We start from the raw sequence: 20,009 nt of genomic DNA, 5'->3' as shown, positions 1-20,009 counted from the left end.
AAACGCATTCTTCTGATAAAAGGAAATCTAACCGGTATGTCTCTTACTGGAACAAATCTATATATATTTTCAACGGATTTAGAGTATGAAATATACGGAATAATCCTCTCTGTGTAAAAAAAAACCACGCCATCTAACTGTTCAGTGTATAGAGAAATCCTTTCGGCCTACTGAAACAGACGAACGATATCGGCCAAACTATCGGCGTAGTAATCCGGCACACAATCCGGATCCTTCAGTTGCATCATTTCCTGCCGCGATGTTCCACCCGACAGGACGAGAAGCTTTTGGAATCCGCAGCAACTTCCGAATGCAACATCCTGGCCGGGCATATCTCCAACGAACAAAACACGCCGCGGACTTCCGACTGCGTACAGGACCAGAACCTGTTCCGCCAGAGGAACACCGGGTTTCCCCAAAACGATCGCTTTCCTGCCGGTTGCCTGTTCCAGTATGTCGAGGAAATATCCCGGACCGATCAGATCGAAGTCACGCTTTGCATGCAGCAATTTATCCGTTGCACCGGCAATCAACAGACAGTTTGGGTCATTTTTAAGGTACAACTCTGCTCGCAACAGCTTCGGATAGTTTGCATTGAAATCCACATCCACGATGACAGCTCGCACCGGACTCCGATCGTGGACGGTGGCAATGATCTTTTTGAAAGATTCTTCAACCGGATCGCTGGGTCCATCCAACAGTACGAATCCTGCCTCACGGAGAACCGTTTTAAAGCTTTCCGTGGCGATGCAGTAGATCAGACCTTCGAAGCTTACCGACTTGAGATACCGAACCACCGAAAGGGCCGGATGGATAATATCCGACGGTTCCAACGATACTCCAAGTGATTGAAACTGAGTGGCATAGCTATCGAACGATCGTACGCTGTTGTTCGTGATGTAGCGAATCGTTTTTCCGTGCGTTTGAAGGGTGGCCAGCGCTTCGGCCACTCCTGCGATGGGTTCGAAAACGGTCCAGAGGACACCTGTAAAGAGAAACGATTGAAATTGGAAAAACCTGTTTTAGTCCACCAAATGGTGTAATGATGCCTTTCTCATATCAATCATACTATCATATATAATACTGTGGTATTCTTCAAAATAATTTTCTTCGATTCCTAAAAGAATAACCGAAATCGGTTTGTTTGACCGTCCACTGATAAAAACTATCAATTGGAAAAAAATTGAGGTCGATTTAGAAAACTTTTTAAGGTTTTTCCCCATTTTCAGTGATGGTATACAATTTTTAACCCCACTTTACCCTATATTTCCGGATCCGGAAGTCGGATCCGCATGAAATTCAGGAATTACGTATGGGACTGCAGGACCTTTCATTTGAACCTAAGTTTGTGAAAATCGGTCGCGCCATCTATGAGAAAAGTTAGTGCACTTATTTTCACAATTTTTTGCACATTTTACCCCATAATTCCGGAACCGGAAGTCGGATCCAAATAATATTCAGGAATTTTGTATGGGACCACAATTCATTTCAATCTAAGTTTGTGAAAATCGGTTGATCTATCTCCGTGCAAAAAAACGTTACATACACAAATACGCACATACACACACAGAAATTTTGCGTACTCGACGAACTGAGTCGAATGGTATAATGACATTCGGCTCTCCGGGTCTCGGTTCAAAAGTCGGTTTTCACAGTGATTGCATAACCTTTCTATACGAGAAAGGCAAAAATAGAGCAGTTTAGATTTGAAAAATCATGATTGTGTACGAAATACTAGCGATCTCGTTGACGTGAAAAATGTAATAAATTTAGCAAGTGGATCAATAAGCTTCGAGACATACTAAGAAAAAGATATTGTTTTTAGCAAAACTCAACTTTATTCATCAGCCTAGTCTCCTTCTAGAGCAACACAATCAGTCCTGCGCTTTTCTAACATTTAAATACATTTCTTGTAAAACGATTTAGTTTTTGCCTCAAAATAAGCAAATATTTAAGTGATGGCTGTCCCGTTGTTTCCATTCCCACGGAATCTCGTTTCTTGGAGCGATTTTTTGGACCTGAAAACAGATAGTAGTCGCTGGGGGCCATATTCGAATACTATGGGGAGTGCGGCAGCAATTATAAGTCCAATTCATGCAGAGATCATTCTTTGTAATCGCATCGCGTAAGAACAGATGGACGGATTGACATGATTCTTTTTTTGTTTGATCAGTTTTTACCCCCACCGGGTTCGTACATCAAAAAAATTTGGAAAACTTACCGGAAAAGAGGGCAAAATCCATAAACTTGTTTTGTATGGACAATGGAATTTTCCACTGAAAAAGTCGCCTAGATCTATGTTACGATTGATGTTTGGCGCGCAACGAGTTGCATAAGTTTTTGGCCGTCGAAGGAAAAAATACTAGATCGTTGAGCAAATTGTTTGGCGCGCAACGAATAGTTTTGTGTTTCGAACCACGTGTTTAATTGAGTATCAAAATTATTACTTACTAGTGTCGTTTTTGCTTGAGAAAACTGAAACTGACCCAGGGTAGATTCATCAAACAAACACTTTTCACGAAACTGTGTTGGGACTTAGCAACGGGGGTTTGAGCAAGCCTGAAATAAAAACCAGGTTCGAAACTGACTCGATTTTCAGCTCAACAACGTTGAAACTAGGTTTGAAAATAGCTTCGAAACTAGCTTCAAACAAACAGTTTGACAGCAGTTAGGGTGGAAACTGGGTTAGGTTTGGCATTAAGCGAAAACGACATCAATGATTGGCGGAATACATATGACTGTTCTAGAAATACCACTGTAGGCAGAAGGAAAAGTTCTGATATCGTTCACCAGTTGATGGTTTGTGTGTAATGGAGTCAGATGAATAATATTGGTCATTGTGAATCAATGAAAAGTTTGTGCTGTAGAAGCGCTAAGGTCAAACTAAGAGATTTTCCTTACATTTTGCTTTCGAATGATTTAGATTACACAAAGCGCACATAACACATGGATCAATAAGTCCCAAGACTAACAATGGAAACAACATTTTTTTTGCAAAATTTTTTTTTATTCATCAACATAATCACCTTTTAGGGTGATACAATGGTTCCAACGTTTTTCCAATTTTTCAATACCATGTTTATAAAAAAAATTATCTTTCGCTTCGAAATAAGCTTCAGTTTCAGCGATGACCTTCTCATTTGAGCCAAATCTTTTTCTCTGGAGCATTTTTTTAAGATCAGCAAAGAGCCAGTAGTCATTGGGGGCTAGATCTGGCGAGTATGGGGGGTGGGAAAGCAGATCGAAGCCCAATTCGTTAAATTTCGCCATTATTTTCATCGACTTATGGCAGGCTGTTTTTGTTACATCGAAAGCAATCGCGGCACCCACTTGGAAAAAAACTTTTTCATGCTCAATTTTTCATGAAGGATAGTAAATACACTTCCATATGATATCTGTGTCATCTCAGCAATCTCACGGAGCTTCACTTTATGATCTTACATTATAATTTTTGTCACTTCACTCACATTTTCCGGTGTAACGGCTTCCACAGGTCTACCCGAGCGTTCCGCGTCATTTGTGTCGGAACGACCACGTTTAAACTCGGCGAACCACCGACAAATCGTTACTTTTGATGGACAAGAGTCCGGATAACATTTTTCAATCCATTGTTTCGCTTGCACGGTGTTTTTACCCATTAAAAAACAATGTTTTATCAAAACACGAAACTCGGTTTTTTCCATTTTTTAAACAAACTACAAAACGACTTTACTCCAACCTCGATAACTCAGCTGTTTCTGGTCGGATCGACTTAAAATTTTGACCCGTTTCAAGCAAAGGTTAGTACTCTAGAAAGACGTGGTTACTGGTTTACTACGAGCGCCATCTCTGCTTTAGTCTCGGGACTTATTGATCCATGTGTTAATAAGTAGAAATTAGATATAACTCGCTGCATCTGAATGCATGAACCGTGAGAGAATTTTTCTACATTTCTTCGCTCCACCTCATACGTTGAGTATTTCACGGCTCTTACCAAAATATATACAGTTTTGCAATGATCGGCGCTGTGTGGAATTTACCAAGCGAGAATCGCAAGTTGACGATTATCGCAGAAAATCGAATCGATAATTCGACTTGATCATTCTCATACACCGAAACCTCCATTTACGAACTAAACGGGGGTTCGTAAAAAGAGGTAGTTCGTAAAAAAAGTTTACGTTATTTGGGATTTGGTTCGTAAAAAAAGTTTACGTTATTTGGAATTTACTTCGTAAAAAAAGTTTTGTGTGATTATTGTGGAAACCGCGCATCATATGTTTATTTTCGGAACGGATGTGAAGAGTAAGTGCAAGAAATTGATGTTTGGGCTCGTTTCAAAATCCAAGATGGCGGCTTCCGGTTTATTGAGATTGCCTAAAACCCCTAACAATATGGGTATATTCGGAACGGAATTGATGAGTAGATGTCGGAAAACGATGTTTGAGGTAGTTTTGAAATTCAAGATGGCGACTTCCGGTTTGTTGATATTCCTTGAAAATCTTGCAATATGGGTATTTTCGGAACGGAATTGATGAGTAAATGTCAGAAAACGATGTTTGAAGTAGTTTTGAAATTCAAGATGGCGACTTCCGGTTTGTTGATATTCCTTGAAAATCTTGCAATATGGGTATTTTCGGAACGGAATTGATGAGTAAATGTCAGAAAACGATGTTTGAAGTAGTTTTGAAATTCAAGATGGCGACTTCCGGTTTGTTGATATTCCTTGAAAATCTTGCAATATGGGTATTTTCGGAACGGAATTGATGAGTAAATGTCAGAAAACGATGTTTGAAGTAGTTTTGAAATTCAAGATGGCGACTTCCGGTTTGTTGATATTCCTTGAAAATCTTGCAATATGGGTATTTTCGGAACGGAATTGATGAGTAAATGTCAGAAAACGATGTTTGAAGTAGTTTTGAAATTCAAGATGGCGACTTCCGGTTTGTTGATATTCCTTGAAAATCTTGCAATATGGGTATTTTCGGAACGGAATTGATGAGTAGATGTCGGAAAACGATGTTTGAGGTAGTTTTGAAATTCAAGATGGCGACTTCCGGTTTGTTGATATTCCTTGAAAACCCTTACAATATGGATATTTTCGGAACGCGATTGATGAGTAGATATCAGAAAACGATGTTTGAGTTGGTTCTGACGTTGAATATGGTGACTTCCGGTTTCTTGATATTCCTTGAAAACCCTTACAATATGGATATTTTCGGAACGGAATTGATGATTAGATGTCGGAAAATGATGTTTGAAGTGGTTCTGAAATCCAAGATGGCGACTTCCGGTTTGTTAATATTCCTTGAAAACCCTTACAATACCCATATCCGAAAATACCCATATTGTATGGGTTTTCGAGGAATATCAATCAACCAGAAGTCGCCATCTTGGATTTTCAAAATACCTCAAACATCATTTTCCGGAATCTACTCTTTAAACCCGTTCCAAAAATACCCATATTGTATGGGTTTTCAAGGAATATTAACAAACCGGAAGTCGTCATCTTGAATTTCAAAACTACTTCAAACATCGTTTTCTGACATCTAATCATCAATTCCGTTCCGAAAATACCCATATTGCAAGATTTTCAAGGAATATCAACAAACCGGAAGTCGCCATCTTGAATTTCAAAACTACTTCAAACATCGTTTTCTGACATCTAATCATCAATTCCGTTCCGAAAATACCCATATTGTATGGGTTTTCGAGGAATATCAATCAACCAGAAGTCGCCATCTTGGATTTTCAAAATACCTCAAACATCATTTTCCGGAATCTACTCTTTAAACCCGTTCCAAAAATACCCATATTGTATGGGTTTTCAAGGAATATCAACAAACCGGAAGTCGCCATCTTGAATTTCAAAACTACTTCAAACGTCGTTTTCTGACATTTACTCATCAATTCCGTTCCGAAAACACCCATATTGCAAGGGTTTTCAAGGAATATCAACAAACCTGAAGTCGCCATCTTGAATTTCAAAACTACTTCAAACATCATTTTCCGACATCTACTCATCAATTCCGTTCCGAAAATACCCATATTGTATGGGTTTTCGAGGAATATCAATCAACCAGAAGTCGCCATCTTGGATTTTCCAAATACCTCAAACATCATTTTCCGGAATCTACTCTTTAAACCCGTTCCAAAAATACCCATATTGTATGGGTTTTCAAGGAATATCAACAAACCGGAAGTCGCCATCTTGGATTTCAGAACCACCTCCAATATCGTTTTCCGACATCTACTAATTAACCCCGTTCCAAAAATACCCATATTGTGAGGGTTTTCGAGGAATATCAATCAACCAGAAGTCGCCATCTTGGATTTTCAAAATACCTCAAACATCATTTTCCGGAATCTACTCTTTAAACCCGTTCCAAAAATACCCATATTGTATGGGTTTTCAAGGAATATCAACAAACCGGAAGTCGCCATCTTGGATTTCAGAACCACCTCCAATATCGTTTTCCGACATCTACTAATTAACCCCGTTCCAAAAATACCCATATTGTGAGGGTTTTCAAGGAATATCAACAAACCGGAAGTCGCCATCTTGAATTTCAAAACTACTTCAAACGTCGTTTTCTGACATTTACTCATCAATTCCGTTCCGAAAACACCCATATTGCAAGGGTTTTCAAGGAATATCAACAAACCTGAAGTCGCCATCTTGAATTTCAAAACTACTTCAAACATCATTTTCCGACATCTACTCATCAATTCCGTTCCGAAAATACCCATATTGTATGGGTTTTCGAGGAATATCAATCAACCAGAAGTCGCCATCTTGGATTTTCAAAATACCTCAAACATCATTTTCCGGAATCTACTCTTTAAACCCGTTCCAAAAATACCCATATTGTGAGGGTTTTCAAGGAATATCAACAAACCGGAAGTCGCCATCTTGAATTTCAAAACTACTTCAAACGTCGTTTTCTGACATTTACTCATCAATTCCGTTCCGAAAACACCCATATTGCAAGGGTTTTCAAGGAATATCAACAAACCTGAAGTCGCCATCTTGAATTTCAAAACTACTTCAAACATCATTTTCCGACATCTACTCATCAATTCCGTTCCGAAAATACCCATATTGTATGGGTTTTCGAGGAATATCAATCAACCAGAAGTCGCCATCTTGGATTTTCAAAATACCTCAAACATCATTTTCCGGAATCTACTCTTTAAACCCGTTCCAAAAATACCCATATTGTATGGGTTTTCAAGGAATATCAACAAACCGGAAGTCGCCATCTTGGATTTCAGAACCACCTCCAATATCGTTTTCCGACATCTACTAATTAACCCCGTTCCAAAAATACCCATATTGTGAGGGTTTTCGAGGAATATCAATCAACCAGAAGTCGCCATCTTGGATTTTCAAAATACCTCAAACATCATTTTCCGGAATCTACTCTTTAAACCCGTTCCAAAAATACCCATATTGTATGGGTTTTCAAGGAATATCAACAAACCGGAAGTCGCCATCTTGGATTTCAGAACCACCTCCAATATCGTTTTCCGACATCTACTAATTAACCCCGTTCCAAAAATACCCATATTGTGAGGGTTTTCAAGGAATATCAACAAACCGGAAGTCGCCATCTTGAATTTCAAAACTACTTCAAACGTCGTTTTCTGACATTTACTCATCAATTCCGTTCCGAAAACACCCATATTGCAAGGGTTTTCAAGGAATATCAACAAACCTGAAGTCGCCATCTTGAATTTCAAAACAACTTCAAACATCATTTTCCGACATCTACTCATCAATTCCGTTCCGAAAATACCCATATTGTATGGGTTTTCGAGGAATATCAATCAACCAGAAGTCGCCATCTTGGATTTTCAAAATACCTCAAACATCATTTTCCGGAATCTACTCTTTAAACCCGTTCCAAAAATACCCATATTGTATGGGTTTTCAAGGAATATCAACAAACCGGAAGTCGCCATCTTGGATTTCAGAACCACCTCCAATATCGTTTTCCGACATCTACTAATTAACCCCGTTCCAAAAATACCCATATTGTGAGGGTTTTCGAGGAATATCAATCAACCAGAAGTCGCCATCTTGGATTTTCAAAATACCTCAAACATCATTTTCCGGAATCTACTCTTTAAACCCGTTCCAAAAATACCCATATTGTATGGGTTTTCAAGGAATATCAACAAACCGGAAGTCGCCATCTTGGATTTCAGAACCACCTCCAATATCGTTTTCCGACATCTACTAATTAACCCCGTTCCAAAAATACCCATATTGTGAGGGTTTTCAAGGAATATCAACAAACCGGAAGTCGCCATCTTGAATTTCAAAACTACTTCAAACGTCGTTTTCTGACATTTACTCATCAATTCCGTTCCGAAAACACCCATATTGCAAGGGTTTTCAAGGAATATCAACAAACCTGAAGTCGCCATCTTGAATTTCAAAACAACTTCAAACATCATTTTCCGACATCTACTCATCAATTCCGTTCCGAAAATACTCATATTGCATGGGTTTTCGAGGAATATCAATCAACCGGAAGTCGCCATCTTGGATTTTCAAAATACCTCAAACATCATTTTCCGGAATCTACTCTTTAAACCCGTTCCAAAAATACCCATATTGTAATAGTTTCCATGGAGTCGTAGGTTCGTAAAAAAAGTTTACGTTATTTGGGATTTGGTTCGTAAAAAGAGGTACGTAAAAAGAGGTAACGTATAAAAAGTGTTCGTAAACGGAGGTTTGGGTTTACTAGGTTATAGTATTTCAAAACCCTGGTGTAGAGCATCCACAGACATTTTCACAGACACAACTTGAACAAAGGTTATATGCACATAGTTAGAATTAGCAGCAATAGTAAAATGATTCTATCACAATTATCCACTGTCCGTATAGAATCGAATCGCAAAACAAAGATCTTTTCGCTGACCTAAGTAATTTCGCTTTCTTACCCCTTTTTTCAACATTTATTTCTCTCTGTTTCACTCTTCTTTTTCCGCAAAATTCACCACCACGGAGGGCCGCCCCAGTCGACGATCAACATGCGGGCCACTCGCCGGGTTCTCGTTGCCGCGAACCCACACAAAGAATGCGACCACCATCCGTGCGTACCAACGTCACCAGGCATCAACGTCACCAATTCAGCATACAAGTAGATAAAAAATGCCCTCAGCATCTTATAGCTTAACGCAGTGTGCCTTAATATAGGTTATTCAGAGACACAGCCAAATTTTGTGCTAGGGCACATAACCGATTCTGATATGTTTACGTTTCGCCTTTGACTTATCAGTGCGGTCTCGTTCGGCACGTCAGTATAGACATTGCATTTCGATGCAAAGGGAAAAAAGTGTTCTGTAAACAGCAGAAACTTTACGTCTGCTTAGCGGTTCAAATTGAACTGCCGAGTTTTGCATAAAGCAGTTCAATTTGAACTGCTATGCCCTGATGAGTCAAAGACGAAACGTAAACATATTAATATAGGTTATTGAATAAAGAAAATGAACCATGCCGATTTTTTGTTGCTGAGATAATATCCGACTCCTTTTGATGGCAATGATTGCATCGTGTGAAGAGTTGCTAGAGAGCGTTCTTTGATGCGATAAATGCCATTCTTGCTGCGAAGAATGTTCAAATAAGTAAGATCAATATCAACTTAAAATGTAAGCGTTGTCTCTCCAAGTCACCAAACGTTCCTTCGTCCCTACAAATATCCACTTTATTAGAGCTCTAAAGTACGTGTGGCGCTTTTTGGCAACTTGAACGTACAGAACAAGTTCTGAGAAAACAGTATCGATGCTTAAAAGCTGTACACATTTTCACATTAATTTTGGGTGATTTTTCTTTTTTTTTTTGGGCTAGATCAGTATAGAGAGAGTACGCTGAACAGTTAAGATCGCGGTCAATGAAGTTGAATAAAAAATAGTTATAGTTTCGGGATCCCACTTCTCCTCCGCAATTTTCAGGCGGGGCTCTCTTATGGAACTGACCACTAGTATCGTTCAAATCCTCGAAAAAAAGAGTAGTTTCCGCTTATCATCTACATAGCGATTTTGACATCTCTGAGAAAATCCAGTAGCTAACAAACTACAAATTGATACTGTTTTATGCCAGGTTTTAATAAAAAAAAATTCTGTTTTCTGCATCGTTGCTCTGAATGACGGTTTGTGAATTAAAACACACTTTACCGTTTAGTTTCGAAATTGAAAGTCGGATCTGGAAAATAATTAATAGCTGCCTTTGAGGGGACCTCAAGACCTCCTATTCGAGTCTAAATTTGCGAATGTCAGTTGAGCCATCTCTGAAAAAATGAAGTGAGTTTCGTGTTTTTGACCTTTACTCCTTGTACTTCTGGAATCAGCATAGTCGAAATTGGTTCGTTTGGTCAGCAACTATCACTTTAAGAAGAATTTTTCCTTATTTTTGCATCTTCGCTGTTAGTGATGGCTTGGAAATTTAAATATAATTCACCCTGTAGTTGCCGGAACCAGTAGTCTAATCCGGATAATATTCTCTAGCAACTTATGGGACCATAAGGGCCCTCCCTAATTTGCGTCTAAGTTTGTGGAAATCGGATTTGTCATCTCTGAGAAAATAAAGTGATTTTCGTTGTAAAGTGTTTGATCACTATTTCCGATACTTTGGGAACAAATAATTTGGATTCAGTATAGCCGCAATCGGCAGTGATCGCATTTCGCTAGAGTGATTTACCAGCCTGTAAGTTTCATGAATACACTGAGGATGCAGCCCGCGAACACCACACAAAAAGGAAAGTAATCTTTTTCGCAGTGTCGAAAAGACAGACTTTGAGTTTGCGATTGTGTTTTAAGAAGCTGCTGCGATTGAGCCACGTTCTCCTCACTCTCACGTGCTCTCGCCTAAATACACCCAAGTGCTCTGATGCGGTTACATGGAAACTTTGTAGGATGCAGATTCGGTTGAACTTTTGGTATCGGTTGGTAATTTTCGACACAACCTGGATTCATTATTACATGCCAGAGAACAGAATTACCTGTCAATGAACTGAATCCAGCACTCCGAAGCGAACTAGCGAGGCTCAGGAAGACCATGACGTCGGGATTCTGGGATTGTCATAGTATAGTTTTCGTGGATTACTTCGAAAAGGGAAAAAAACATGGACAGCAAGTTTTAGTGTACATTATCGGAGCGTTTAAAAGCCGAAATCGCAGCGACGTAACCGCTCATGAAGCGGAAAAAACGTTTTTTCGAGAGAATGCACTGGTCCTATAAAGCATTGATACCATGACTAAAGTCAACGATTTAGGATTTCAGTTGTTTTTAATCCATGTGGCTTCCTTGAATTATTATCTGTTTCCGAAGCTCAACCCGTCTCTGAGAACTCGAGGTGTAAGGAGTTTTCGACCGCTGATTCTGAAACCTGAAACTGTTGCAAAAGTATGAAATAGTGTTGGGGCATGTTCACCTGATTATTTCCGTTCCTCAAGAGTCGAAACAAGGGAGGCATCTCGGACCTCTCCTATTCATGCTGTTCGTGACTGATCTATGCAGTCAAAGATCGTCATGTAAAGTAATGTATACCGACGATCTTGAAATACATCGCACCATCACAAGCCTTAGGGGGTTGTTCTGCTTTACAAATGAAAATTAAGAGAGTCCTAGAAACCCCGGTAACCAATAAGCACTTACTACTGCCGTATTGTGACAGCAAATAATCGCTAATTGGCACTTGAAACTAAATTAGGGCAAACTTTGGCAAAATAGTGCTTATTTCTGGCTGGTGTGCTTTATGACAGCTGAATTCTGATTGATTTACAACAGATGAGCTTTCAGATTGCAGATATAGCGCAATAAGCATTTTTGGTGCTCATAAAAGGCTATTTTTATGTCATTATTAGTGCTTACTGGTTACCTGGGGATATTCGACAGAAATTGCATGGCACATTGACCGATTTATTTTTGAATACTCAATGAGGGAATCTCCAGTTGAGAAAATTTTGCCTGTGAAAAGCATGGGCATCAATCCCGATTGTAAGCTCCGCCTCATCGAACAAATTACTTTTTTAACAGCGGAAGCCTAAGCAGTTCTGCGGTTCATCGAACGATTTGTATAGTCTCAAGAACGTTTACATAGCATTAGTACGCATTATTCTTCAATACGATTTGGAGCACTTTGTATTTCCGAAACAGGAAACCGGACTCTAATAAATTTGAAAGAAATCTATGAAACCATAAGGACTGTCATCTGTGAAAATCGGCCTTGCTTTTGATCACTATTTCCGTTACGTCCGAAATCCGCAAACAGGTATAACTAAAAAGACAACTAACTCCTAAGACCTTGAAATAAAAACAGATTTGAACTAAATTGGGAAAAATCTTCTGTTTTTCAAATTGTCACTTCTTTTGATAATTTGAAATTTTCAACACTGATCATCGTGTAATTTTTGCGGATCAGGGAATTGGATCACTGTGAAATTTAACTGTATCGTATGGGATTATAAAATTCCTAATTTGTATATAAGTTCGTGAAAATCGGCATGGTTATCTCTAAGAAATCGTTTAGAACTCACAACGATTTCTCGATTTTTCGAAAATTTTGACCGCTCTTATAGGTGCTTTCGGAATCGATTATGGCAAATAGAAAAACCGTACGATAGTTGCAAGAATATTTCCGGGCTTGAATGCGTTCCATAATTTTCAATTCAAAAATGATGGGACGCATTCCTTTAAAAATGACACGAAAATCCGACGCGAATAATCGGTTCCGTATGTTTTTTTTTACTTACCATCACAATCGCAAATGACAGAGTCGAAAGAATCCACAAATTCTTTCCGTTCTTGGGGCGTGAGTTCCAGTATATGTCGGATCTGCTTCGAACACATATTGTTCTACGTTCACTGAAATGGCTAATCCAAGAGAAAAAAAGCCTCCAATTTTACCGAAGCGCATCAACTAACTGATCAACTGGTTCAACCCTCTGACGCTGACGTAAAGATGCTAGTCAGTAAGCGATCAATTGTATTATTGCCGCTTGATTGAATTACCATGCGGTGTCGACTGACTTTCCTCCGCCACCGATTCATGCGGACGAAAAACACGTGACCTGTTCTTGGCACTTGATTCTCGACGCTCAGCTAAGCTGAATTTCTTCTTTATCTATTAACTAACATCAACCGAACGAGATTGTGCTGTTTTAAAGGGTTTATTGAATTCATTCGATCTAAAGTTTAACCATTAAAGATGGTCGGGTTTCGGTTATTTGAAACCGACTCGAACCCGAACCCGACGGCTTGTCAAGTTCGAGTCGAGTACAAGTGAATTTTTTTTTCTTAAATGGATATGGGTCGAACCCATCAAATTCGGGTTGGACTCGTGTCTATATATCGAGTTTTTGAATCGGGTTCGGGCTTAACAATTTTCATATCCCTCCATCTCTATTAAAAATATTTCATTTCAGTTTAATTCAAAATTAGCAGATCGAGAATAGTTGTTTTCTTCTCGAATTTCACTGGGATTTGAAGCACTCAAAGTTGTCTTATTTACTTAAAAATGTTGTTCTTACGCAAAAGAAAAAAAAAATAACGCCAAAAACAATTCCAGTCATCATCGTAAAAAATATGTCTTGTTTTCCGGTCTCCCAAACCACAACCAACTAATCCTGAAAAGGCTCCTGTCGGCTCGAACCACTGTTCACTTCGTTGTCTTTGCTGAAACCGGCAATGCCTTAGACAGCAGGTTCTGCGAACCCACCGGAGCTGCTCTTCGACTGGACCACCTGGGAACAATTCTGCTGTAAGCTACCTGCCCTATTCCGTTTCTCCGTCCGAAGCCTTTCCTGCTGAATGACGAACTCATTCGTTAGGTATTGCTCCCGCTTGATCTGATCCTGCAGTCGACCGGGCACATCCGAAATGGCCCAAGCCACCACCATCTTCACGAAGCTGACAACGTTATGAAAGACCACAATGAAGAGCAACCAAGAGGTCATGATGTGCCAGTAAATCAGCGGTCGTTTATAGGGCCGCTCGTCCCACGGTGGATTACGGTACTCCGGGTATCGGCAAATTGTGACGTTTTCGAATCTCGATCGAATCGGTGCCACGCCGGCTTGAAAATCCCGTACATCAAAGTAGGCCAGTGCACAGTGGGAAAAAATCTATGAAAACCCGCAAAAAATTCTGTAACTCATGAACTAATTGAGATAGGTCAACAAACTAAAGCGTTTCATATGTAAAAATGTCCAAGAAAAATGGAAAGGTTTACAATGGCCGCACGAATCGCAATCCTGCTCGTTTTACCCCAAATGTACAACAGTGTTGGGGTATCCTATAACATTCGCTCTGTAACTTGAAAAGAAGTCGAGTGCGGTACTCTGGAATAGCCTACTTTCATGTAAAAAAGTCTGGAGAATCGAATGGAAGGACCTACACTGGCCGCACGAAACGTTTTGATGACTATTTTACCCTATTTCCTACATTTTATGATATTTTATTGTAAATCGGGCTTAAATCATGGTAAAACTTATTGGAAGTTTACCAAATTCAGCTTATCTTATGTAAATAAAGTCTGTAGAACCGTGCGGCCAGTGTAGGTTCTTCCATTCGATTCTACAGACTTTTTTACAAAAGATAAGCTAGATTTAATAAACTTCCAATTAATTTTACCGAGATTTAAGGACGATTTACAATAAGATATCATGAAATGGAGGAAATGGGGGAAAATAGCACCAAAACATTCCGTGCGGCCAGTCTACACTCTTCCATTCGATTCTCCAGACTTTTTTTACCTATTTTTATATATATAAAAAATAGGTATAGAATTCGCTCAAACTTTAGAAAATTTTTCCGAGGCCCGGAGGGCCGAATGACATATACCAATCGATTCAGCTCGACGAACTGAGCAAATGTCTGTGTGTGTGTGTGTGTGTGTGTGTGTATGTGTGTGTGTCTGTATGTGTGTTGTCAACTAAGAGGTCGAGATCTCAGAGATGGCTGAACCGATTTTGATCAAACTAGTCGCAAATGAAAGGTCTCCCCGTCACCCAAAACGCTATTGAATGGTTTTGAGATCGGATGTTTACTTTTTGAGTTATACAAAGTTTTATGTCAAAATTTTCAGTTTTTTGACAGTATCTGTGACAATTGACCTTGAAAACAGAATATGTTTTCAGACTTAGATTCCGCACGGTAATACCTATCCAACAAGCCATAGATTGTTAAAATCCTTCCATTTTTAACGGAGATATCGAAATTTTTCTGTAAGCGACTTTTCCCCCTATTCCAGCAGTAGGAGTTTTGAGCGCTGTATGACAAAGAAATGCTTGGGAGCAACGGAAAACACGATTTTTTGTACTGTTACATACAATTGTTTCTAAGTACCAAAAGGATTGTGTATAGCATCCTTTTTCATGACATTTAGCCTCGGACCGATTTTGGCACGGCTCGTTTTTGGCAACATAATCGTTCGAATATGACATATATAAACCAGATGATGGCAGAATTTTTTTTTAATTATTTTGTTTTAAACTACTTACAGCAATAAATGCTGGAACAACATAACATCCATATACCATTCGAATCAGTTCGTCGAGATCAGCAAATGCGTGTGTGACAAATAATTTCACTTAATTTTCTCGGAAAATTTCTTTTCCACAAATTCAGATTCATACGAAAAGTCGTATGCTCCCAAACAAAGTTCCTGCATTATGTTTGGTTCCGACCTCTGGTTCTGGAACTACAGGATGATATGTGAAACGAAATCAAAATTGTGTAACTCATTTTTCTCGTAGATGGCTGAACCGATCTAAGATTCAAATGAAATCTAAGAATCATCTAAGATTCAAATGAAAAGTTTCAAGGTTCTATAAAACATCTTGCTTTTCAGTCAGATCCAACTTCCGGTTTCGGGGATAGTATAAATATGTCTATTCCACATAAATTAATCAGGTTTATCGTGTTAGCAGATTTGGATAGTCAATAAAAAAATTAACTTTTTTCAGTTTGAGTGGTATTCAGTTGTCGACCAGAAGGCACCTAAAAATTTAATTCGTGCTATGATCTCTCAAAGATGTCTTAACTGATTTTCAAATATTTTGAAACAAATGTAAACTATACAGCTATTCAGGCGAATTTATCTGACTTCGGCCATACCGATTTTAGAATTCCGGTTCCAGTATAAAATCGTTTCTCAAAGCTCAATCGTTTTCTCAAAAAAAGCCTAATCAAATTTCATAAACAAAAATTCAAATTAAAACAAACTTATATACAAAAATTAATTAATTTTATCCAATTATGACTTCCGGTTCTCGAATTACATGATGAAATGTCCATAAAGTTACTGTTTTGAGATAATCAGTATGTCAAAGAAAAGGCGGATAAAACATCTATTTAGTCTAAGCAAAACCTTACATCGAGAAGCTGCCAAATTAAATTTTTAGTTTTTTCATACTTTCCTGCAAACGACAAGCACCAAACTTGCATAGCAGAAAGATCCTACGAAAAGATAGTGTTAGTGATAAAACTTTGGTTCAGAAAAGTCTTCAATGCTTAAGAAAGAAAAGGGGGCATTTTGGCTAGCAGGGGCGCTTTATAAGACTTTCCCCTACTACAGAAAACCCCAAAACTGCTGGGCATTTGGGGTAAAACGAGAAAGATGGCAATTCGTGCGGCCATTAAAAACCATTCCATTGAATTTCTTGGATTTTTTTTAACATAAGAAACACTCTTGTTTGTGACCTTTTTACGTGGTTCCCGATTTCTTTGCGGGTTTTCTTGTTTTTTTTCCACTGTGCAGTGTGTGGTTGACAAACCGGCGTCTGTTTCAGTCGGACTTACGCTGTAAATGTAGATCAGCCGGTGGATCAGGTTGGATGAGAAGGCAATGATAAATGCCTGAAAGTGTGTGAAAGAGAAGATAAATTAATCATCACCAATAAACAATGATGGTTTTTTGATGTGCAAAACGTTATGATTTTTTAAAGGGCAAGTGACAGTTTCTCGTTGTTTACTTTCCCTTTCGATTATTGTGACGCGACTATAAAAGCTTTCGTAGATTTTATAATTCTGTTTGGAATTTGAAGGATTCAGCTATCATTTTATACAAAGAGTTTAGTGGTGAACGTGAAAACCGCTTAGTAGGACTAAAGGTTGTCGAGGAAAGGTGTTTTTAGGAGGTTTATTATTTCAATAGGGATTACTCTGTTGTCTGGAAGTTGTTTTGACAGTGTAAAGTGACGTCCCTACTCAGTATTGTTTGGCAAATCATCATGCATAGGTTAACTCCAGAACAACGCTTCCATATCGTGGAAATTTATTTTTCAAAATCAGTGTTCAATTAAAACTGTTTATAGCGCAAAATTCTCTTCAGTAATGAGGCGCATTTTTGGTTGAATGCAAAATTGCCGTATTTGGAGGAAAGATGATCCACACGCCATTCCAGAATCATCGGTCCATATTTCTTTAAAAATGAGGAAGAACGAATCGTTACCATGAATGGAAATCGATACAGAGCCATGATCAATGGTGTTACCAACAGGATGGTGCCACTTGTCAAACTGCGGCCGAAATCATTGACTTATTGAAAGAACATTCAACGACAACATTATTCTTCGAAAAATGGACAGGAGGCTAACTCCGTGTTCGTGTTATTTGACGCCACTCGATTAATTTTTTGTGGGGATACGTGAAGTCATTGGTTTATGTGGATAAGCCAGCAACGATTGATGCTTTGAAAACCAATATTTAACGTGTCATTGCTGAAATACGCGCTCAAACGCTTGAAAAAGTGGTCAAAAATTGGGCCTCTAGAAAAATTTGTTGAAAACCAGAAAATTAGACCAGAAATCATCGGACCATGGTTGGCCTTCAGGAGAAGGAGTAACCGCGTTTGGAGACACCCTTTCTATTACATCAAGCATCAAGACTTGCGGCAACGAAAGATCTAGTCCGGTTTTCGCAAGTACAAACCACATGCCAAATGAGGAATTTCTTGGTGATCTTCTGTACCCGGAGGCTCTCAAGAACATCACACTTATCCTTGGAAGTTACATACAGGTACCCAAGAATCTGGTTGAAACCCGTCTTCACATAAGTCTCGACATCCATCACACAGTAGTGTGGTTTCGTTAGCTTTTGGCCGTGAAACCAAATACAAATAATAATACCCTTAGGTCCCATATAAACAGATCGTCGATGTTTGGTTCACATAATGAGCAAGTTAACCTAGCCTAATTTCTCAAAAAAATTATGTTTTCATTAATATCACTAAGGCGACGACACGACCTGCCACTCGTGGATCGAAACTGTATCGCAAATCTAACCACCCCTCAGTAACTGGTAATGTCAAAACGGAATCGCCTGAGAAAATATATAAACTGGCAACAATTATTGATGAATTATTGATTTTGAATAACAGTAACCAAAACTTTGGTTATTTGGATATTGAAGACTTGAGCAACGTAAACAAAACTAACTTCCTCGAGTTGAAGATCCTTATTTCGTGAATCTGGTTAGTTTGAAATGAAAAATTAAGTATTGAAAAACATATATAAATTATTTAATTTGCTGTATAGGTAGTATTGACGGTATCCTACCGCGCCGAATAAATGAAAGCATGACTGAAACAAAGAATGGAAAGGTTGAACGCTGAACTGAAGCAGGTCCCCTGCCAGGTATTCACTTTATTCTTCAAGGGATGTTGAATTTGAATTTTATGTGTGACTTTTCCTTCAAAGAACTGAAGAAGCTACATCGCAGTCACAGAATCAATTACGGCATGCACATTTTGAGCACATCGGTGTTATCGAGAATACAACTATAAACGACCTCGAAGTTTTTGCCTGTAATTCAAGTCTATATGCCTGTGACTGCCTAGAATCTTATACAAGGACCCTGCAAAATACTTCAGGAATGTGCATGTTAATCCAAGTGCCAACATTGCAGCATACTGTAGAATATGTGAAGTTAATTTGCAAGAAAAAGACAAACTTTTATTGTAATTGAAATATATTTAAATGATGATAATGACCACAAAGAAAAAATGGTTAGCAGGGTATATTGTACCGGAAAAAATATATTGCAAATATTCTTTCATATGCAGAAACAATCGCCCTTATTCTGAATAACGGCGTATTGGTTTTTCGATCGAATATGGTTCGGTCGAATCCTAGCTACACACTATACTTTTTTACGGGTGTCAGTAAAAATTTTACAGCTGAACAGTCAGTAAACAGTTCAGTAAAATTTAAATTTACTGAATGATTGGTAAACTGGATCACCACAACGAACTGTCAAAATTTACTGACTTATTCATCACCTAATACCGTTCGTTAAGTTCGGTAAAATTTGCAAAACAAATCGTAAAAATTGAATTTTCTGAATTCTTCTATATTACTAAATCTGTAGTATTTGATACCAAATACTAAGAAATTAAAAAGGATCAGCGAAAAATAATACACAGGTTTATTCGGTTATGTTAAGTTTAATGATTTTTGAATACATTACTTAAGACTACGCATAAATTTTTCTCCCGTCGTTGTTAAGGCAGTAATGCCCATGAGCGAATATATAAATATAAAAAAAAATTATCCGAAGGACGACAGTCGACTTTCGCCACATTGTAGCACTCAACCAGTATCTTGAAGAAATATTGATAGTCGCCACTTATTTTCAGGCTCCAGTTTCTCCAGATTATAAAGACTTCAGAGTTGTCCGCAAACATGTCTCCTTTAATATGTAATGTGTCATATGATTGCGGAAGGATGTCATCCTGTGATGTATAAAAAATATTGTTATTTTCGATGAAATTCTATACTGTATTATATTACCTGACACCATTCTAAGATGCCCTGGAGAGGATTATCGTTGGCAGCGCCGGATACACGCAATCGTTTTGCTCCGCGACTCGGATTTTTCATCCGAATTATAGCTAGAGCCCTCAAGAAGTCTGTATAGAAAATTTTCATATTAATTTCGAATATACGTTTTTGATACAATTTATTTACCGTTAGTGATGTGTGGTTACGTTTTATGTGCCACGTAATGTGCCGTACGAGCCCTT

The 20,009-nt window shown here is 38.5% G+C and overlaps 2 protein-coding genes across 2 annotated transcripts in view; both read right to left on the bottom strand.

The window, feature by feature from the left end:
- The window catches only part of LOC131425629 (uncharacterized), a 279,128-nt gene that overhangs the window by 171,773 nt on the left and 87,346 nt on the right, over window positions 1–20,009 (bottom strand). The gene's annotated exons all lie outside the window — the stretch shown is intronic.
- LOC131425635 (uncharacterized) lies at window positions 40–12,928 on the bottom strand. Its single transcript, XM_058587681.1, has 2 exons — window positions 12,739–12,928; window positions 40–985 (listed from the first exon to the last, which is right to left on the bottom strand). Exons 1-2 carry the CDS (start codon window positions 12,833–12,835, stop codon window positions 168–170), a joined length of 915 nt encoding a protein of 304 aa, XP_058443664.1. The 5' UTR covers window positions 12,836–12,928; the 3' UTR covers window positions 40–167.

The sequence above is a fragment of the Malaya genurostris genome, chromosome 1, assembly GCF_030247185.1.
Source record: "Malaya genurostris strain Urasoe2022 chromosome 1, Malgen_1.1, whole genome shotgun sequence".
In the NCBI taxonomy this organism is placed as follows: Eukaryota; Metazoa; Arthropoda; class Insecta; order Diptera; family Culicidae; genus Malaya; species Malaya genurostris.
This window is presented reverse-complemented; position numbering and strand designations above follow the sequence as displayed.

Coding starts and splice junctions, on each gene's coding strand:
- LOC131425635 (XM_058587681.1), bottom strand. CDS start 12,835: ATGTGTTCGAAGCAGATCCGACATATACTGGAACTCACGCCCCAAGAA. Junction 986..12,738: donor TGTCATTTGCGATTGTGATG/GTAAGTAAAAAA, acceptor TTCTCTTTACAG/GTGTCCTCTGGACCGTTTTC.